The sequence below is a fragment of the Cibotium barometz genome, chromosome 47, assembly GCF_041138505.1.
Source record: "Cibotium barometz isolate CiBa-2024 chromosome 47, ASM4113850v1, whole genome shotgun sequence".
Classification (NCBI taxonomy): domain Eukaryota; kingdom Viridiplantae; phylum Streptophyta; class Polypodiopsida; order Cyatheales; family Cibotiaceae; genus Cibotium; species Cibotium barometz.
In genome coordinates, this window is record NC_141092.1 from 20,060,133 (window position 1) to 20,083,895 (window position 23,763).

At 40.7% G+C, this 23,763-nt stretch overlaps 1 protein-coding gene across 1 annotated transcript in view; it reads left to right on the forward strand.

Annotated features, from left to right (window-relative positions):
• Nucleotides 1-9,111, forward strand: part of LOC147611486 (protein decapping 5-like) — a 39,384-nt gene extending 30,273 nt beyond the window's left edge. The window contains exons 2-8 of the mRNA XM_086784577.1: nt 1,566-1,666; nt 1,760-1,843; nt 2,194-3,105; nt 7,607-7,672; nt 7,822-7,998; nt 8,562-8,672; nt 8,759-9,111. Coding sequence (XP_086640703.1) covers nt 1,566-1,666; nt 1,760-1,843; nt 2,194-3,105; nt 7,607-7,672; nt 7,822-7,998; nt 8,562-8,672; nt 8,759-8,908 — 1,601 coding nt within the window. The 3' untranslated portion in view covers nt 8,909-9,111. The remainder of the gene's footprint in view (nt 1-1,565; nt 1,667-1,759; nt 1,844-2,193; nt 3,106-7,606; nt 7,673-7,821; nt 7,999-8,561; nt 8,673-8,758) is intronic.
• The last annotated feature ends 14,652 nt before the right edge of the window (nt 9,112-23,763 follow it).

Below are 23,763 nucleotides of genomic sequence, written 5' to 3' on the forward strand. Positions count from 1 at the left end.
TGAAAAGTGAGTTTCAGGAAGGTGGAACGTTTGGAACTTGTCATGTTGCCTAAAGTCGGGGTCAACACTGATTATTAGTTGCAATAGAAGTCTTATTGCACCCCCTTGATCGTGATGGGGAGTGTGCCAAACTACCATGGAAAACTAGTGGACGCCCGTCTCATAGATATTACCCATGCCACTCCTAGGTGAGAGGTGCTTAGGAGGCTCCAACATGTGCTCCTGTCACTTAGGGATGCCAGAGATGCCCATGCAATGGCTTTGATCTCATTGTCAGTAAAGTGAGCAATTATACCGCACATCAGGTCTTGTAAGACATCTCAACGGGCTGTGTTGGAAACCATGTATCAAGCTAAGAATGAGATGAGAGTCTTGGTGACATAATGGTAGATCAAATCATCTCACAAAGATCCAGGATCGTTGGGATTTGGAGTAGTTGCTCAATATAGATGCGGTGATTTCGGAAAAGGAACTTGTTTCTAGAACATTGTCTTCACTGCCAGAGACTTACTTTAATTTTCATGCATGACTATGTCTCTCACCTTGTCCATGCGGGGCAACTCAAAACCACTTTAGTAGTGGGTTTATTGTTACAAGAAGAGTAGAAAAGAAAGAACAAGTCTTCGGTTATGCGCGGTAGTAATCGGGCCTTTAACAAAGTTAAGGGCAAGGCAAAGGGTGGCTATTGCCAGTCTAAGGCTGATTCTGGACAACCATCAAGCAAAGCAAAGATACTCATGGCTGCAGATGGTTCCTATATACGCATTTCAGATATACTTTATGTGCTAGGGATAAAGAAGAATTTGTTGTCAGTCTCCTCTTTTGAGGTTATGTGGTTAACTTTGAGGATGACATATGCACATGATAGAGAGAAAGACTATGTGATAGTCACTCTTGGGACTTTGTGTTGGGGCTTGTATCACTTGGACTCTTTTGAGAAGAGAGCACAAGATGCCTGTTTGGCCACTACTTCTCTTTTGCCATGCAAGAGGCAGAGTTACGGCATGCCAGATTTGGGCATGTGAATTATACCAGTTTGTTGTTGCTGAAAAGGCATCAAATGGTGCAAGATATGCCTCAAGACATGTATGTGCAGAGTGCATTGTAGACCCCAAATCTTGGAAAAGGAATGCAATCCTACGTTTAGTGGGGGGAGCTGATTTCCAGGGAAGGAGAGAATGCCAAGACTGTTGAAAAGGTGTAATCTGCCAATAGAGGAGCTATTGGGATGCCGATAGAGGAGCTCTTTGTGATGGCCCATGATCCTCTAAATAGAAGCTGACATGTTTTTTTCTTTTCGAGTGTCAGCTGTCTATGTTTTGTGTGTTCTCTGAAGATGGTTAATTTTCTCTGAATATAAGAAACCTTTTTTTTCAGTTTGTCTTTGTTTTTGTGTGCTTTCGGAAGATGGTTAATATTTTCCAAATAAAAGAAAGATACCTTTATCTTTTTGGCTGGTGGAACTGTGCCTTGTCCCTTCTCTGTTTGTCTTGCTTTTGTTTGTTGGTCTATTTGATGGGCTTCTATTGTTTTTGAATTGAAGATTGATCTTGTTGCCACTGCAGTGAGATCCTTTGGAACAGAAGGAAGGAAGAAGGATGGTCCCCAAGTTCCTCCAAGCGACAAAGTCTATGATTACATCATCTTTCGTGGGACCGACATCAAAGTAGATTTGGGTTTTGCTATCACTCACTACTACTTTTTGTGACTCAATCTTATGAAATTATGACTAAGAAAACTACTTGGTTCAATTATACAGGACTTACAGGTGAAGTCGTCACCTCCGATACGGCCAGCTCAGTCACAGCAGCCGCACCATGATCCAGCAATAATTTCTTTGCAGGTTGAGATTTTTGTAACTATGAGCACATTGATGATACTTTGATCTGTTCTAAGTATTTTGTGATGAATTTTTTAAATGGAACTGTTGATGACAGTACATAACTTAGTATGATGTAGTAACACATTTAAACTTATCAGTATTGCTAGTCTAGTAATGTTTTTTTGAGGACATAGAATTGATGCAACAGGTAGGGACGGAGTTAACATATCATTGATGGGGAAGTAGTGAACTGTGCTAACCGCTATGTTTTGATCTCTCTTGCCATTGCTTGAAAAGCAAGTGTTTTATGGAGGCCGATCTGATTAGTTCAACTGACTATCATGCAAATGTCTTTCTAATGTTTCTCGCAGTCTCAAACTTCTCCCCTGGCGCCACCTTCAGCAGCTGGAACCCTCACAGCTTCAGCAGCTGGCACTCCATCAACTTCAGCAGCTGGTACTCCCACTGATGGAGTCATTCCGGGGCCATTTTCTAGCATTCCTTCAGCTGCTTATCAGAGTAATATGCTTCCTTTATACCAACCCCATGCTGGTTTAGGGTCATGGGCTGTGCCACAAATACCCCCAGGTACGAATGGGAGCATGGCCATGCCGATGTACTGGCCAGGGTATTATAGGCCTCCAAGTGGTATTTCACATCTTCAACAGCAGTCTCTGATGCCGTTTCAAGCACCGCCCACGTTGCCTTCAAATTACTTGGCACAAGCCCATTTTCTGCAGCAGCAGCCTTTGCCTACACCTACATCTATGCCTACATCATTGTCGGCACCTGCTCCAAGTCAGGTGGCATCACTGCCAATAAGTGCGAAGGACACAGTGGTAACTTCTTTGCCTGAGTTGGCAGCATCTAGCATGACAGTACCCACCCTTGCTTCAGCTTTGCAAATGTCGACACCGCTAGATTATGCCACCACATTGGCATCGGCAGTGGAGGAGAAAGTTTCTGCTGCGTTAACAACAGCTAAATTACCTCAAAATATGATGGGCCCAGCTATAGCAAACACCCAGTCTGTTGGTTCTTTTGTTGGGCAGAGCAGTGTGCACCTGCCAACTGCTAGTGCGTCCTTCATTAATCCAGCAGCTTTGCTGGATCCTATCAGAAGTTCAGATGATCAAAGCCAGCCTTCAATCTCTGAGCAGACTTTGACAGAACTCTCTACAGCAACAGAGCCTGTATTTGCAACAGTTTCAGCATCTCAACTGCAGAACCAACCATTGCTGCCATTGCCTGTGAATTCTGTGCGTCAAAAGCAAACTACTCAGGTGCGCTTTGTTTTGTGTTTTTTTTTTCTGACGAACTGTTGAGCCATTGTAACAAAGTGATTTTAGGGTGCGGGTGCAAATGGGGCATGGGCCTAGGAACATGGGGAGTCGGGACTTAGGGCACAGTTAGGATGTGGGATTTGGGCATGTGGGGCTTTGGGGACAATAAAAGGCATCAGCCCTTAGGACTATTGACCTTTTTGAACCTTTTGATAACTTTTGGAATATACAATCTTCTCTTGAAGCTTATTGCTCAAGGATCCATGGTGGTTTGTCTACCCTTATGTGCATTCCATGTGATGAGTGCTAGTATGTGTGTACTTCATCAGCAAACGGCCACAAGCAGCTTGGCAACAAATGCAGACACTCAGTGTGGGATTTCACATATATTGGGCATTTGTGAGCATTCTTGGTGGTTGTTCACATGCGACCATACCACGGGTTATTATTTCTATCCTTCCTATGATTTGTTGCATGAGCGGAAGCCTTGCTGTACTGATCCACAGCCCTAAGCATGATTAAGAACATTGATGCTAATTAACACAAGATTAGGACAGAGGAGAGAGAAGAAGAGAGATTAGGTGTCAGGTTTTCTGTATTACTATGGTACAAAAAGGTAACTTAATGCTTGTACATGATGTAGGCTCATGGTCAGCGCCATAGGGGTGACCTGGGCCTCTTCTACATGAGTTTTACTGATTATCGAATGAATGAATGATGAGCTAATGATCTATTCTTTGCTGAAAACGATGTGATGCTTATATATGTTCCAGGAGTGTTGGTTGGCCAGTTGTGCTGCTGTCGGCCAGCAACAAGCAAAATATGCCTTTTTTCTTTTATTAAATGCTGTACTGCCTTGATGCCTTGTCCAAGCTGCTACCCAACCTTCTAGGCCTTGCCGACTGGCTGGTAGGATGCTCCATAGGCAGCCGACTCGGCATGCATACCCTCCATGGTGATGTTTATGATGAAGGTGATGGAACTGCTGATGCTGCCAACGATGATGTTGATGATGATGCTTATGATGCTGATACTGATGGTTCTTCTAATGATGCTGATGGTAATGCTAATGAAGATGTTGATGATGACTGTGATGCTACTGCTCTAATCAAGGATTAAGACAGTTCATGCTGAAGATTAGCCATGGCACGGGCGTGCACGTGACATTCCCTTCTGGTAAACTTGATGACAGGGTGGAGACTATGTCATCCTTCCTCCCTGGACTTCTACTGACGTTGAAGTTACTGACTTTGACTTCTACTGACTGACTGATATTTTTGGTTTGAACACCTTCACTCTTGATCTCCACTTCCAAGTCTTTGATGAAGAACTGAGCATCTGTTCATTGCTGTCTGTCTCCATGCTTGCTTTCCCTAAACCTTGACAGCGGTGGGTCACCTACTGGAACTCATCATGCCTATTGCTAGGCCTTCGGAAATGATCCGAGGGCTTATTGAGGTACTGGGTCTGCGTACCTACCCATAGGGATTGCTTCTTCGCTTGTTGTTGTAGACCACGCCAGCATCCTTCCTGCTGGAACTGTGCACCTTCTTGGGACATAGCTTAGTGGGCTGAGCCTGAATGCTCTGATACCAATGTTGCATGGGCGGAAGCCTTGCTGTACTGATCTAGAGCGGCGAGCCTTAAGCATGATTAAGAACATTGATGATAATTAACACAAGATTAAGACAGAGGAGAGAGAAGAAGAGAGAGATTAGGTGTCAGGTTTTCTGTATTACTATGGTACAGAAAGGTAACTTAATACTTGGACATGATGTAGGCTCATGGTCGGCCCCATAGGGGTGACCTGGGCCCCTTCTACATGAATTCTACTGATTATTGAATGAATGAATGATGAGCTAATTATCTATTCTTTGCTGAAAACGATGTGATGCTTATATATGTTCTAGGAGTGATGGTCGGCCAGCTGTGCTGCTATCGGCTAGCAAAGGACAAGCAAAATATGGCTTTTTTCCTTTATTAGATGCTGTAGTGCCTTGCTGACTGGCTGGTAGGATGCTCTATAGGCAGTTGACTGGTTGGTAGGATGCTCCACAGGCAGCTGATTGCACTGGCTGCCAACTGGGCATCCATACCCTCCATGGTGATGTTTATGATGAAGATGATGAAACTGCTGATGCTGCCAACAATGCTGTTGATGATGATGCTTATGATGCTGATACTGATAGTTCTTCTAATGATGCTGATGGTAATGCTAATGAAGATTGTGATGCTATTGCTCTAATCAAGGATTAAGACAGTTCATGCTGAAGATTAGCCATGGCATGGGCGTGCATGTGACATGATTGCCATGGCGCGAGCTCTTTTTGTCATCGACATCATTTTGTTACCATCTCAGATTTCGATCATAGGAGATCCGCTCATGCTTTGTCATCATGGCTTTATGCTCGCTATTGCGAGTTGACACCATTACGTGTCATGGATCACATTTCTTTTGCCGAGTTCACACACTTTGGTACTTCGAGGCTTAGACCTCTTGATCCTCATTCGCCGACTTCATGCTATGACGAGGTGGCATACTCATGCGAGGTTGGATGTTCGAGCTTGAGGGTTTGATGCCTAGCCACTTGAGGCACTTGTTTGATGAGAGGTATGTATGTGCCAAATGGTCGAGATGGTCTGTGCACAACAACTTTATCGATTCATTGCTTGGCTATCTTGACACGGATGGTTTGTTCGCATGGGATGATTCTTCCTTTTGCGACTTGCATGAGTCTCCTACACTCTTGAGCCATCATGATTATGTTCTTGAGGATGCAGACCACTCTGACATAGATCCAGATGGTCATGATGATGTATCGCACGCGCGCGCATGTGCACACACAGACACACATGTTGATATTGATACACATGCACATGATGATGCACATGTACATAATGATATTGATACACATGCACATGATTATATTGATATACATGCACATGATGATTATATTGACACATATGCACATAATGATGATCTATGTGGTATAATGTATTGATGTATGTGAGCTAGATCATGTGGACATGATCTTGAGGGCATGTATAGCATCTAGTGTCGTGGGTACACCTATGTCTCTCTACTTTCCTAGGGATCATGGAAATGTATTAGGCGTTGATGAGGGTCTATTAGAGGATCATGAGCATTTGACTAGTGATGCATCCATTGTAACACATGGGGTTGATGATACTTCACATGTTGGATCACATAAGAATACGATGAACCATGAGGAGCATAGACTTATTTATTGTGTTAGATGTGTTCGGCTACTCCTCTAGAGTTTTCACATGTGGAGACATTCATGATTCGATCACTACTCCTAGTTCTCATAGCTTACCTGGCAGCGTTCGTGTGGATAGAGTTCATGTATATGAGTACTTAGGCATAGTGCATGAGAGAAGTAATGACTTTGTTGAGATAAGACCTTGTAGGAGAGGCATGACTATGCACATTGATCAGGTCTTCAGTGGATCATATGATTTGGATTCACACTATGGTCATGAGGATGGGCTTTTTAGTTTTTCCTTCGATCTACGAGTCATTGATGGGATGATCACACATCGTATTATCATTACCATCCGAGCAAACATTTGGGTCATGGATTTGATGGCATCTCTGGTGGTCATTTCACTTTGGATGAGAAGTATGGATACTATCCTTTCGATCGAGGTGGTCACACATTTGTTTCATGGGTGATATGTACTACAGCTATCCATTCGACCCAGGAGGGTTTATGGCTAGCCTCATCATTGGCATTGGTTTTCTATAGTTACCATTTGGCCTAGGTGGTTGGAGAGTCATTCTCTTGGAGTTTGCATGGCTCGGATTCCTATTTGATCCAGGTGGTTACATGATTAGCCTCATCTTCGACGGTGTTCCATCTTCCTTTCCATTTGATCCATGGGGTCATGCGACTTTGGCATCGACATGGCACGACTCATGTTTTCAGCATCCGTTTGCCTCGGCATCGACACCTAGTCATGGTTGATTTTTGGCTTTTTGTATATAGCCTTTTGTATATGTTTGTTTGTGCACGACCACCCTTCGATTTCGAGGACGAAATCATTGTAGAAGGGGATGGTTTGTAACAAAGTGATTTTAGGGTGCATATGCACATAGGGCATGGGCCTAGGCACATGGGGACTTAGGACACATTTAGCATGTGGGATTTGGGCATATGGGGCTTTGGGGACTATAAAAGGTATCAGCCCTAGGACTATTGACCTTTTTGAACCTTTTCATAATATAGAGTGTACACTTTATCTTTCTTGGAGCTATGGCTCAAGCATCCATGGTAGCTACTCCCATGAGCAGCACACGTGTGTACTCCATGCTAATGAATGTTGAGTATGAGTGCTACCGTGCAAACTCCGGTTAATGAGTGGTCCCCTTTCTTGCAGCCATCAAATCTTTGTGGTGCTACATACTTGGTTTAAGTCCTGTCATATCAGTAGCTTGGCAAGTGAATTTACGTTGTATGGAATTTGTATGTTCTTGCAGGTGTATGGTTCTCCAGCAAACATGATGTATACACGGAGAGGAAGAGGACGAGGCAGGGGCATTGGGGTATGGTCAATATCTTTGGTCATTAGTCGTAATTCTGAATGAACTGTAAAAAGCTTACCTTTTTTTGTTTCATTCTGAAACCAGTAAGTGGTGCTAATTTTGGAAATTCTTAAGGGCTGTGTACTATTAGTGTGTGCTTTTGTATGCAGACTTCACAACCCCACAGCCAGTTTACAGAGGATTTTGACTTCACGGCAATGAATGAAAAGTTCAATAAAGATGAAGTGTGGGGGGAGCTAGGAAAAACAGACTTCAGAGATAAGGGTGAAGAAGAAGAGGATACATCTGAATACTATCATCACGAAGAGGAGGATCTCTCTAGAACGGTGGTGACCTTTTTCCATGATGTGATCATATTATAGATTATTGTGTGTATTGAATGGTTGTGTTACATATCTGAAAGGAAAAGCTTACAATCACTCATGCTTTGGTTATGGAACACTAAACCTTGCATGGTCCAAGTTCCTGGGAGGAAATTTCTTGGGAGTCAGTGAGTGGCTGGTAGCTCCTAGGCTGGGAGCCATTTTCCTGGGAATTTGGGACCGTAACCTGGACCGTTCAAGGTTCTTGGTGGACGTCGCTTCAGACCAGCATTTCCGCCCAATCAGAGGATGCAACTGGTGATTGGAGAGTTGCCATAATGGGTTAGCAACATTGGTTTGGTGAATTTGTTCAGTCCAAAATCTTTGCTTTTATCGATTGGAGAATGGTGTGCACAGTAGAAATTCTGGGAGTTCTACCTAGAGCTGGGATGGGCTGAGTTTTTAGGATGGGAAGAGGCAATGCTGGTCTGAGATGATGACGGGTTTTGTAAGAAAATTTGTGAAGATTATGATATCAACAAAAGCTGAGTTTGCAGCTCTTGCTTAACCACTTGTTTTTGTTCCAGCCTGTTTATGTCAAAGATGACTTTTTCGATTCTCTATCATGTGATACCTTTGATAGAGGAGGGCAGGCTGAAAGGACCAAATTTTCAGAGCAGAGGAAAATAGATACTGAGGTTGGTATCTGAACTTCAACTTCTTTTGGATTAAAAAATATAAATTAATTTGCAACAAAGCTTTTTATATGGGGGTTGTTGGACAGACTTTTGGAAAATTCTCTGTAAGATCCCGTGGTGGCCGTGGAGGGCGAGGTGGCTATCGCGGTGGTTATAGAGGAGGCCATTATGGAGGCAGGGGGGCTGGAAATGGCGGCAGGGGAAGAAACTACTCAAGAAGCCCAGCAGCCTACTAGTACAGGCTACAGACTACTTGCTACTTAAGGGCATCATCAGGCTTCTTGCTACCTCAACATGCCTTGAACTTCTTGTTATGCTTTTTGCTAAATAGGTATTTTAATGGTGTTTCATGAGTTCCCATGGAGTGGGTGGCGGTTATCACAATGTGCAAATAAACTGTCCTGTTTGACAAAATAAATGAGGGTGAAGTGTTAGAAGCTTTTCGGATCTGTCCAGCAATGGGCAGATCAATCTTGCCTGTCAGTTTGTGGTAAAAAATTTAGAAATTCGGAATTTGGCTGGTCTTCGCATGGTATGTCCCTCGGATATGCCCCCGCCTTGTTAGATGCAAACATCACGGCGACCACACTTTTTCGTAAAATTGCCTACAGGTAGATTGGAAATTGTAGAAGTCACGTGGACACATTTTGGTTGTTGGGAAACTTTGCAGGTGCTGAAGACTTTTTCCAAGCTGTGCTCTATAGTCAGAAATTGATCTTTGTGTGTATGCTCAGACAAACAATGTTTCGAAGCAAGTATGTGCAAACAAGTTCATGTAGCTTGGCAAGTCCCAAGCTTGGCGAATGTAGCTAATGTTGTTCCTATTAAACTCTAGGTCATGCAATTAGCAAGGTTTCACCTTGTCTTGGTAAACAAACACACCAGTTCAAGTTTTATTAAGCAGTACAAGGTGTTTTGGATAATTTAGGTCAGTCACATCAAGAAGACAACCTCATTGCCTTTCAAAGAGAGAACACAAGAAAAGAACAGAATGCCCAAACCTCTTCTTACAAGTATATTTCATGCCTTCTCTGAATTCTTACTCAGGTTCACACCCCTTACAAGCAGAGGTTTTTTCTCTGCAGCCCAAGTGTCTAAAGTTCCCCCCCCAGGCTTCAGACCCTTGTCAGCCTCCACGTAACACACAGCAAAGATCCCTGCATTTTTCCTGCCTTAGAATTGTTACATTGACCCACTCTTCCTCACACCAAAACACACAACACAAAATGCATCTAACACATCCACTCATGCAGTTGATCTTCACAAAAACCTAGGGTGGGCTCCTTCATTGAAGAAGGGCTAATAATCTGTGCACTGACTGTTTGAATTATGTTAATGCGTGGGTGAATGGCTCTTTTCAAAGCCAAAGACAAAAATGTTCCTGTGCGCCTTCTCATCATTTCTTAGTTAGGTTCTCCTCTCACAAAGTGAGCTTGCAGGTTGTGTTCTTTGTATGCATACACAGCTCAAGTATCCAACTTCCCCCCTGGGCCTCAGAACAATGTTGACCTTCTTTGTAACACACACAGTTGCTTTTCTAACATGCATTTGTTATGAAAGGGAGGAAGCCACATTTTGTAATGTTAAAATGTTTATTTACACAAGTTTTTAAGGAATGTTCTATGACAACATTATACTTGATGCATCACCAAACAACAGTGATCTTCTCAACAACACGATCTCCACAAGAAAGCTGTAAAAGGGCCTGGTGTGAGAACTATGTAATGTCTTTTCTAGATTGACGATCCGAAATCTGCATAGGTATATCGGATGCTTGCTTTGGGCTCTAAACCTGTGTACCTTCATGTCATCATAAATCTTTGTGCTGCCTAAGCATTTATACTGCTTTCCAGGTAGCTGCTTTTTAAACAACACTGTCTCCACATGTAAGTTGTCTAAAAGAGAAGAATGACAAGGTAACATATTTGTCTCGTCCTTCGGTGTTTTAGAGCAAATCTTGAAGGCCTTATTACCTCGAAGGGCTCTTTGAAAGGTAGGACCTCAATGCCAATCTTGTATCATAGGACAAACATGACCAATGGATTTCTTTTTTGGGGAGAGATTTGGGGTTAGCCCTCGGTTAACAAGAGCAAAAATGATTTTGTCAGCATCTCATTAGACATTGCGTTGGAAAATCTATGTGAGGAAATTCGCGTCATTATATTGCTTGTAAATTTGACAGTGATAGAATCACTTGAACTGGCAAGATGCCAAAACACAATCCATCAAATTAACATAGACATATGTTTTTATTCCATGATGTTTAAGGAAATGCTCATGACAGTATTGTTGATGGCATTGCCCATAAATATTTTGTTCAAAAGAACTCATACACGCTTTAAACAATGTTTTTCTAAAGACCATTGCTCAAGAAATGGCACTTGAATAACTCGGATTTTATACAATCCTAAGACGAAGCACGACTACTCTCCATCGTTAGATATTGTCATATACGCACTACAAAGCTATTAATTTGGCATTTATATTTTGAAGAGGCATGTATTCTCCTAATTAATGAGTGCCATGTTGCATGGGTTTGTTAGAAATTGTGGGTTTGAATTTTGTATTTGAGGGGAGGCGAGTAGTTTTTCCTATAATTATTGTTGATTGAATAGAGACATGTAAAAGTAAAAAGGAGAAGATGCCTATGGGTCACATGCTATGTGCATGGCACATGGGTAGTGCACATTCATTGTGGATACATGTACTCCACTTGGGTCCATGGACCTCGTGTGTACATTAAAGCTCATTTGAATCTTAAAAATTGTGATTTACATTGAACCTTGACTCAATGAGAATGATTATGGGAATTTGCCTTAACTAGTTTGCAAATTTCTTAAGCTTTTGTTAGTCAAGTTTTAGATTTCCTAATCTTAGAATTATAAATCTGATAGTGGAATGCTTACATGGTGTCAAAGCCCCTTAGAGCTAGATTGTAAAAAATTCGATAAGCACTAGAGTGATTAGCTTATTTAGAGTTTCATGAGAGTAGGACTAGAGTAGGATTATGCTTTATGTTCATCTTCTCCTCTCCATCTTAAGTAGAGTTTCATGAGAGTATGATTTGGGCCTAAGTGCACTATGCACACAATAGACAAAGTGAACTACAACAAGAGCTATAGCAGCTCTATAACCCTTGGACCTCATCAACCTATGTCTTGTAGCATAATCATTCATCAACACTTCTTCAAGAAGGACACGGTTGGGAGAGTGTCAAAGACACCATTTTCCATCTCCTTAACAACCCCTAGTAAGGATCCTATTCCTCTTCTAGATTGTCTTTGCAAGAATATCAAGTCCATCAAGGAGTCACTGCCATACAAGACATATCAAGTACATCAAGGAGTCACCCCTAGCAAGGATCCTTTGCCTCTTCGAGATTGTCTCTACAAGCATATCAAGTACATCAAGGAGTCACCGCTATACAAGACATCCATTTGGCCTACCCAACAAAGCTCACCAATGATCAAATCAACAAAGTTGATGCCTTCTTTTTTTCTTTCAAAGATGTTACAAAAAAAGCAGATCCATCAAAGAAGCAAGAAAATAGGACCCATGACCCAAAGGATAAAGCCTTCATCTTAGTTGATTAGACATCCCCACTCGTCATCTTCTTTTGCACCTCCTTCAGCTTGCAAAAATCTTGTTCCATCCTAGTTCTCCAATCCACCACCATATGATCCTCTTGATTTTCCCTCTTCTTATGAACCCCTCATCACGTCCATCTCCTCTTATCCTCCATCTTCCACCACTCCCATAGACCCATGGACACCACGACCTTTGAATCTAAGTTTTTGGGACTTCTCCATGAAGTTAATAGGCTCATTAATGAGCCCATTATTCCCAAAAAGCCAATTAATTCTCTCGACCTTAATGAAGACCCTCCAAAGGAGTAGCATGATCACCAAGATTCATCATTTTCTCTTCTAGTCCATGAATAGAATAACATATCTACATATGTGGGAATTGATCATCCAAGGAATTGGAAACACTAGACACACTATATGATACAATAGAAATCACTAGACATAGTATATGATACAATAGAAATTACTTGGAAACACTAGATAGACCATATAATACAATAGAAATCATACTTGTGGACTAGTACATGCAAAAGCTCTATGCCCCATGGAAGTGAGGTCACCCATGCCACACCAGAGGAGCACACCAAAGGAGGATGGCATAGTTACATCCCTCCATAAATGTTTCCATAGAAACTCATATGGATTTATAAAACTAGAGTGGTGGGATAGTATGTGAAGGACCCATAGCTGTGGAAGAATAACACGATGACAAACAGTACCAAGAGAGCCAACAAGAGTGGATTTGATGTTTATGCCACTTCACCTTTGGTGGTCTTGGGACCCTTCTACAAAACTACCCCTACTTCAAAAGGTTATAACTTCTATCATTACAATTGACATGAAGATTTGGTTGGCGAGCTATGCCAAAGAGCTAGAGATCTGATCATTGTGGCCACATGAAATTTCTTTAAGTTGATTGTACTTGCAGTCACATGGTGCCCAAGAATTCTGTTCATCAATCGCATCCATATTGTCAAGCTCAACATTGGTGCCTCGTAACACTTCTAAAAACTTCTTAGACCTTCCTCTTGGCATAGCTGAAAATCTATTCTAATGGTTGAACCCCAGAATGATATCAAATTTAGAATTTCTTTAGCTTGATGGAACGCTTTTGATCTCTACTTTCCCACTATGTAAGATGTTTCACTTCAGTCCTAGGGTAATCATTCTCTATTTTCACTTGTGATTCATAGCTGAAAATAGAAAAATGTCCGTAGATCCTCAATAAGTGATCCAAATGGAGTGATCTATATAGCTTGATGAAGCTCTTGACGAGTACTAACAACCCTACTTTTTATTTTGACTTTTATAAAAAAAAAGCAACTATGAACTTTGGTGTCCCAGTCTTGCATTCTTTGGCTTGTTGAGAAGCATTTGAGAAGCTCTATCCAACACTGTGAATCTTGAAAATTTTAAGTGTGTAAATGTCCGTAGATCCTCAATAAGTGATCCAAATGGAGTGATCTATATAGCTTGATGAAGCTCTTGACGAGTACTAACAACCCTACTTTTTATTTTGATTTTTATAAAAAAAGCAACTATGCACTTTGGTGTCCCATTCTTGCATTCTTTGGCTTGTTGTTGAGAAGCATTTGAGAAGCTCTATCCAACACTGTGAATCTTGAAAATTTTAAGTGTGTATAATGTTGTCTGAGATCCACATGCAGCAGGAAATTGCCAAGTTGGTCAAGAATCTAGACTCTGATTTCTATGCTTTGATAGCTTGACTCAAAGCTTATGGAGTATGATTTCAAGCTATGTGCACTTTCAATTCAATCCTTATGGTTTTTGACTGAATCAAATTTCTTTAGTTCAGTTGTGCATAATGTCATAACTTCCCCCAAAATTGATGCAAAAGTCATCAAATGATCAATCTGAAAATGAAATGTAAGCATCATGGATGTGTCCCATTATTGCCATTCACTTGCATCAATTCATTTGCCAAGTAATCAATGTTGCCAAGTCACCAATGATGAAGAAGGTCGATGCCATATGGCTACTTTCACACTGACTCCTCTTCAGGTCACCTAGTCCTCCTTCTCACCACTTTTCCAAGATACTCATGGCAAGGACGAGTCATGAGAACTCTTCCCCATGGCTACCTCTTACTCCTTTAGCCATGGGTACTCCTCTTCCACATACTAGATTCTATTTTGGAATGAAGATTACGATGAAATGTTGCTTCAAAAATTAAAATCAAGCCACTTACATCAAGTACATAAGCGCATGCTTATAATATTCCTTTGCACCATCATTGATCACACATCACCCATAGCATCAAAAGATAGAGTCAAGCCACTTACATCAAGTGCATAAACTCATGCTTATAATATTCCTTTACACGATCATTGATCACTGTTGCATCACTGTTTTCCCTTCATAAGATTTCATGTGCCTCTTACCAAGGTTTGCAAGACAACCAAAGTGTCTCCCAACGTATCCAAGTCACGAGAGTCTTCATTATTCTTTGCAATTTTCTTGACAAGTCTCTCTCTATACCCATACCTCCATACTTCTCCTCTCTCTTCTTTCTTGCTCACTTGTCAAAGAAGATGATGGTTTCTCACACCTCAAAGAATACTGAGTATGAGTTTGAAGCGAGCTTTTCTTAACAACCAGACTCTCTGTATACCTATACATCCATACTTTTCTCTCTTCTTTCCTCCTCCCGGATCTCCTCTCCCTCTCCCGCCCTTTGTTCTCTCTCTCTCTCTCTCTCTCTCTCTCTATATATATATATATATATATATATATATATATATATATATATATCTATCTATCTATCTATCTATCTTTCTCCCCCCCTCTTCCTGTTTATATCTCGTCTTTGTATTCTCTCCCTCTCTCTCTATTTCTTAATCTCCTTATTTGCTCTCTCTCTCTCTCTCTCTCTCTCTCTCTCTCTCTCTCTCTCTCTCTCTCTCTCTTCATGTTTATATCTCCTCTCTGTATTCTCTCCTCCTCATTCTCACTATCTCTCTCTCTCCTCTCTATCTCTCCATTTCTCTCTATTTCTCAACCTCCATATCTGCTCTCTCTCTCTCTCTCTCTCTCTCTCTCTCTCTCTCTCTCTCTCTCTTCATGTTTATATCTCCTCTCTCCCCCTCTTTCTCACTATCTATCTCTCTCTCCTCTCTCCTCTCTCCTCTCTCCTCTCTATCTCTCTATTTCTCAACCTCCATATCTGCTCTCTCTCTCTCTCTCTCTCTCTCTCTCTCTCTCTCTCTCTCTCTCTCTCTCTCTCTCTCTACACACACACACACACACACACACTTTTTCTTCTTCTTCTTCTTCTTCTTCTTCTCTCTCTCTCTCTCTCTCTCTCTCTCTCTCTCTCTCTCTCTCTCTCTCTCTCTCTCTCTCAACTATCTCTCTCTCTCTCTCTCTCTCTCTCTCTCTATTATCCTTTTTCCACCCCCTCTCTCTATCTGTCCTCCATGAACTAACTCTCTCTCCCTTCTCCTCTCTCCTCTCCATGTCCCCCTCTCTCTATCTCTCCCTATTACTCATTGTCATTGTAAACACAAAACTCTCCTCATCATAAAGAGAATATTAGTAACCCCATTGAGAGAGGGTACAAGAGAGAGGCTAACACAATTTAGAGTTGATTACATCGTCTTTAATTTATATTAAGCATTAAACGTGAGTAGAATACAATACAAACAAAAAAGAGCTTAATCTGCCCATCATAATACCCATTATAATTTGCTTAATGGCACTAAAACCTCATTAACAATACATTCATTTGGTTCCACACATACACTGTCTCTGTGTAGATCTCTCATAACTTTTGCAAGGTCTCCAGCCCCAGCAAAAAGGTCCAGTACCACAACATCTCTTGAAATGGTCAGGTACTCCAAGACCTTCCAAAACGCTCTTCCACGTTGTAACCCACCTGCTTATGAACATCCTAAAGTTATCAAGCTACTACCAAGATTCCAACCCACACCTATTCATCAAACTTAGCAAAAAAATACCCACCTCATTAGGGGCCTCTCCACAATTGTCTATTTCCCACTCCCCTGCTCCACTTTTATCCTTCTAATAGTCTAGCTCAGGGCATACATAAGGTGATACCAAAGATGCATACATAATGAAAAAAACATAAAGATGCTTTAAATCAAAACTATTATTTGCTGTAGTTTTTAAGATTAGAAACTAAAATCTACTTACATGGCTCCCATGGATTATGCCAACCTCTATTTCACATCTTAATGTGTGCATCATTACAAGATCCCATATGTATAAATGACTATTGTTGATGGCATAAGTGGCCAAGTACAAGCTGCTTATAATAATGAGGGCACAACCATTGTTAGAAACCAACCTGTTAGCAATATCCCACATATTTTGCTCTTCTCCAACGTTGTAATTATTCCATGGAGGCACAATTTCACTAACCCCATGCACCCATCCTCCTATTGGGACTTTACAAACCATTAGAAAGAAAGCAGCCGGCGCCGATAGAACATTATTGTTTAGACTAAATCTACGACCCGGAAGAGTTAGCCTCTCTAGACCATTGTGTAACTTATTAAAAGCTTGGGGTATCTCCTCTTGCCTTATAGCAAAGCCAATCTCTGAAGAATCACAAGGATCATCACCAACCACAACCTCAATCTTGCCCAAAGTGCAACTATCTATTACACACATAGAAAAATAAATAAGCTAGGGAACAAAAATCAACACTTTGTGTAGTGGTGGTTAAAATTATGCACTTGCCTTTTGTTACGAGCTTGTCTTGGAGTTGTTGCATGCCTTGCTTCGATGAAGCTTGACTTTCAGCTTGGCGGATTCCAAGTTCCCACATGTTACTCTATTGGAGCCTAAGATTGTGCTTGTTGATTGGATGGAGGGCAAGGTTCTACTTGCTTCTTAGCTTGATCCCAAGTTTCCCTTGGATACTTTGCCTTGTATAACCAAAGTTTTTCCCCGTTTTGCTTTCAAGAAAAATCACTTTCTTCTAGTTGTTGCTTATCCGCCTAGCTACATAAAAATTAAGAGTTTATATGTAAATCATTACAGCTAAGAGTCACTACCAAAAACACTACCAACCTTTGATCATTGACTAACCTATAGGGGGGCTCGTCAATGCTTGATGTGGATGCTCCATCACCATGCAATGTATTTTCAAATCTAATATTTTCAAGGTCATCTCCTTTAAGGTCTTCCACGTTATCGTTTGCACTCACCACTGAAGCTAAATGTGACGGATTTTGGCTGTGTGTGTGTGTGTGTGTGTGAGAGAGAGAGAGAGAGAGAGAGAGAGAGAGAGAGAGAGAGAGAGAGAGAGAGAGAGAGAGAGAGAGAGAGAGAGCGCAAACATCAAGCAACAACATCTCTAAATAGAAACAATTACCACTTCAGTGCACTGACAGTTGTGTAAAATAAACTATACTAATTTTTATGTTACCCACCTATACATGTAACACTTTGCTACTTGATTTATACATGCTAGTAGACTTGGCCCTACCAAGTAGCTTCTCAAAGACACTTGCAAAGTGTCTGTTTTGCCTCGAGTCAGCAGCATTGAAAACATTACAAGAAGCCTTAATTTACAAGTTTGCTCCATGAGCTTAATAAGTGTGGTGCCATGCTTGATTGGTGCTTGACACCATAGTACCTTCTTTTTGAAGCCTTGCGTATCTATTATTTGCCAAGAGTAAATGCTTAGAAGAATTAAAACCAAACTTAACCTATTATGATGAGTCTCACTTGTGTCTAGGCCATCTTACCATTAGGAATATTGTGTGCTTTTCTTGTCTCGATGTCTTTTTCTTTGAGCAAACAAAGCAAGTTGCTCTTTCGACGAGCATGAGTTGGTTTTTTGTCCTAATTTACTTGCACAAGTTGGAATACATAACAATTTTTGAATGGCCACAATATGTATCGTATAACTATTTCTTAGATTATACAACAATATATTGTGCACACCTGAAAAATTACTCGCCATTCTCTAGATTAGTCGTTGCTAGCCGACATGTTGCTTCTCGATACCTAGATTGACCTCGTAAAAGGTTTGTTCACCATTTCTCCTTAAAAGTTTGTGGGTCCATCATATTTTTCAGTGCTAAAATGTCACATTGCCTAGGTTGGTATTTATCTTGATAACATCATATCGTCATTGCATTCAATTCTCAAAATCCCTTTCATTTATTCAATGCATTCAATAAAATAGATACATGGAAGGCGATATACAATAGTACAAGTAGTGGACATTGATATCAACAAGGAGGTTGTCCTTCCTTGGCTTCTTTCTCTAGGTGCTTGGCCATCCAATTTCTATCTTCCTCAGATGCATGGTATAATAAGGTCACTTTTTGAGTGCACCCCAATGCCTGCTGCTACTGTGAGGATCATGCAAATCTTGTTTGTGACATGAGATGCTATGCATCCATGTCCAATCATGCTTCACACAAACAAGGCAAAGGTTAATGGAGGTTGACAACACCAGAACACTTTTGGAATAGTTATGGTGGAATCAAATTTATAACATTCCCACGTACAAACTCCTGCAAGTACAAACCCTAATTAACATGACTACCTCATGACTACCACAATTCAAGGGCATTTATCTCCCTCACAAAATGATAATGTGCACCTCAATGTACTTTGTTTCTAGCATGATATAATTAAGTTAGTGCCATATGTTGCTCATGTTATCATAATAAATGATCATGGGCTCATCCAAACCTACAAGTAGCCAAGCTACCTCACCTGCCACCACTATAGTAGTGCCCGTGTACTCAGCCTTTGTACTCGACAAAGCAACCGTTGGCTACTTCTTGCTACTCCACCTTTTACAACATCACTCATGAAAGAAAACATAAAGCCACAAGTAGATCTCTTATGTTAGACACTACTAGCCCAATCTATGTATATGTACCCATGTTCCTATGTACTTGTTCTCTAACCTTATAGAAAAGTCCATAACGTATAAGGACTTTATGCACTTGAGTATCCTCCTAGAGCCACATCTAAATGAGGCTTCCTCAAGTCCTACATAAACCAACTCACCAATCCAACCAAATAGCTCAAATCTAGCTTGGTGATAGTCATGTATATCAAACTACCTAATGTGCACATGTACATAGTAAGTCCTACAAGAGATTACCTATATATGCATACAACTTCACGTTCATCTAGTATGGTACTAAGGTTGGCTTATATCTGCATACAACTTCACGTTCATCTAAAATGGTATTGAGATTGGCTTACATCTCATCCCATACTTAGACAGGAAGTCTAAATCATACTACCTCTACAAAGTCAAATCCCATCACGTGATCTAACCACATCTATACCAAGGAAGTATCATACTTCACCTAAATCCCATCACGTGATCTAATCATCTCATACCCAGGAAACATCATAGCTCATCCAAATATTTCATTTCTATCTTCTTTTTAAGAAGTACCTTCACCTCATATGAATGTCATCACCTATGAGAATTAAGTCCTCAACATAGATGGCCACTAGAAGAATCCCCATGTCAGTATTTCTTACATAAAAAGAAAAATCAAGATTAGATATCTAAAATCCAATAGTGACAAGATACTCCTCTATCTGACCATGCTCTGGGTGCCAAGCTATACAAGGTTGTGTACAACCTGCAAACGAATTCTAGGTGTGCATGATTATTATATCCTAGTGGCTACACTATGTAAACTTCATGTAAAAATGCATTCTCATGTAAAGACCATCCCTTAGCTATAACCATAGGAATAACAACTCTCATGATATCCATCCTAGCAACTAGGCTAAACATTTCCTCATAATCAATGCCATATGTATGTTTATATTCCTTTTGGTAACCACTCTTGCCTTGTACCTACTAACAAAATAAGCATCTAAATTATGCTTCACTTTATAGACCTACTTACATATCCAATTATCTTCTTTTCTTTAGGCACAAAGGCACCAATCCCATGTCTCATGTAAGCTCTAACGCATCCATCTCTTCATCCACATGGCATCTTCCCAATGCTTATGTCCAAGTAAATCCTCAAAACATGTGAGTTCTACTTATTATATATCTTTGACCATATATGTATAATGATGGGCTATATACCAATTATATCTTAACATGTCCACGAGATATATAAGTACACATGGATCATTGCCACGTGTTCTCAACATTGCTTCTTTGGCTCTTTGTACACTAGGTGTAACAACACTCAGGATCCCCTCAAGCCCCTTTTCTCCTAAGCCACTATCTCCATCAACAAAGGAGTTAGACATTATAAAAGAGTGATCCACCTTTTCCTTTCCCTTGTATGATACATATTGCTGAATTTTCAACATTGTAGTACTACCACATGACACATTTGAATTTTCACCACCTGTAGTACCACCGCATATTGCTGAATTTTCAACACTGTAGTACCACCACATGACACATTTGAATTTCCACCACCTATAGTACCACCGCATGACACATTTGAATGCCTAACATTCTACCTCAATATGCCTAACGAAGGTCTCACAAATCTACTCCTATAGGGAACTCTCCTAGTCCACTACATGCATGCGATTTTATTGCTCAAGACACCCATCTCATTCTTTACTTTAGCCTTTATAGAATCTTTCACTAGCGTATACCAGCTACAGTCACCTCATCAAACACAACATCCCTACTCACTCACATCTCATGCATAGTGGGATTATAGTAATATTCTTTCTGCTCAAGGGAATAACGAATGAATATATATTTTTATGCATCGGGATCTAGCTTACTTCTCATCTCATCTGGTATATATACATAAGCAATGCACCCAAACACTTTCAATGGTGCCAAATCTGGTTTTCTGCCATTAAACTTTTGTTTAGGGGTCATGCTATGAAGTGTTGCAGTGGGTGTCTTTTTGGTAACTGCACCATCTAAACTTCCTCCATGTGAACTTCTATCTAAAATCCAATAGTGGCAAGATACTCCTCTACTTGACCATGCTCTAGGTGCCAATCCAAATAAGGCCTTGCGCAACCTGCAAAAATTTTAGGTGTGTATGATCCTCATATCCTGTAAAATTTTTAGGTGTGCATAATCCTCATATCCTGGTGGCTACACCATGTAAACTTCCTCCATGTAAGAATGCATCCTCATGTAAAGACCATCCCTTAGCTACAGCCATAGCAATAATAAGTCTCATAGTTTCCATCCTAGCAATCGGACTAACTGGCTTCTTCATTGTTAATGCCATATGTATGTGCATATGGCTTGGCAACCACTCTTGCCTTGTATATCTACTAACAGAATAAGCATCTAAACTATGCTTCACTTTATAGAACTACTTACATCCAATTGCCTTCTTTTCTTAGGTCACAAGGCACCACTCACATGTCTCAAAGTTGCTCTAATGCATCCATCTCTTCACCCACATGACATCCTCCCAATGCTTATGTCCAAGTGCCTCCTCAAAACATGTGAGCTCTACTTGTTGTATAGCTTTGACCTTATATGCATAATGATGAGCTACATACCAATTATATCTCAACATGTCCATTAGATATCTGTGTACACATGGATCACTACCATGTGTTCTCAACATTGCTTCTTTAACTCTCTATATACTAGCTTTGACCGTATATGCATAATGATGGGCTATATACCAATTACATATCTCAACATGTCCACTAGATATTTGTGTACACATGGATCACTGCCACATGTTCTCAACATTGTTTCTTTGAATCTCTGTACATATACCAATTACATCTCAACATGTCCACTAGATATCTGTGTACACATGGATCACTGCCACGTGTCAACATTGTTTCTTTGAATCTCTGTACACTAGGTGTAACAACAATCGAGATCCCAAACTCCTCATCAAGGCTCTGTTCTTCTGAGCTACTATCTCCATTAACAGAGGATTTAGACATTATAAAAGACTAATCCACCTTTTCTTTTTCCTTGCATGATACATGTGAGATTAGTGAATTATCAGCACAACAACAAAGGATTTAGACATTATAAAAGATTGATCCACCTTTTCTTTTCCCTTGCATGATACATGTGAACTTGTTGAATTTTCAGCACCCTTAGTACCACCACATGACACATTTGAATTTTTAGCATCTCTAGTACCACCACATGACACATTTGAATTTTTAGCATCTCTAGTACCACCACATGACACATTTGAGCTTTTAGCATCTCTAGTACCACCACATGACACATTTGAATGCTTAATATTATGCCTCAACTTGCCTCACCAAGATCTCACAAACCTACTCCTAGAGGACTCTCCTAGTCCACTAGGTACATGCAATTTTGCTGCTCACATTCAAGACACCCATCTGATTCTTTGCTTTATCCTCTGTAAAATCTTTCAATAGCGTATACAAACTACTCATCTCATCAAACACAACATTCCTACTCACTCTATCTTATGTATACTAGGGTTATAGCAGTTATAATCTTTTTGCTCAAGGAAATAACCAATGAATATATATTTCTCTACCTTGGGATCTAACTTCTCATCTCATTGGGTACATATACATAAGTAATATACCCAAACGCTTTCAAGTGTGCCAAATCTTTTTTTTTGCCATTAAACTTTTGTTTAAGTATCATGCCATGAATTGCCCGCAACAATGGGTGATAATATAAACTCCAATTGCTATTGCTTCAATCTAAAACTAATCAAACATCCCTTTCTTATTTATTAATGCATAGGAAACGTCTACAATATGCATGTTTTTCCTTTCTGCAACCCCATTTTGTTGGAATTAGGGTTGCAGGAAAGCACACAGAGCTTGGAGAAGAAGAAGCAAGAATGCACACAACACAAAGTGTATTAGATTGTGTAAATGTACAAAGATTAGTTAGCCCTAGAATAATGGGCGTATATACAAGCCGGGGGAAAAAACCTCCTAAAGAGGGAAAAAGTGCCCCGGCGGTCCTAAGTGTGTTCACACACATCACTGCCTATATATATGGCAACAAATCCCCCCTGGGAGTGATGGTGTGAACGAGAGCTGGCACTCATGTATAGAGAAGTGCCATGCCCTAAATAGATCAGTCCACAAAGGGGAGCAAGCCCAAAGCTTTGCGGAAAGCTTCGAACTTCTCACGAGGAAGCGCCTTTGTGAAAAGATCGGTGAGGTTGTCCTGTGTTGGCACATAGGCCAAGCTGATCTCTTCTGCTGAGAGTCTCTCCCTGACATAGTGATAATGCACCTCAATGTGCTTTGTGCGAGCATGAAAAACTGGGTTTCTCGCAACTGCCAATGCACTCTGACTGTCAGTGTAGATAGAGGTGGCAGACTCTTGTCCAACACCCAAGTCAGCCCCACCATAAGCCGTCTAAGCCACACACACTCAACCGTAGCTGTGAAAGCTGCCCTGTACTCAGCTTCACAACTAGAAGTGGCCACAGTAGGTTGCTTCTTGCTCAACCAAGATATGCATGAGCTACTGAGCATGAAACAAAAACCACTTGTGGACACTCTTGTGTCATAGCAACTAGCCCAATCTGAGTTCAAAAAAGCATGTAAATCTG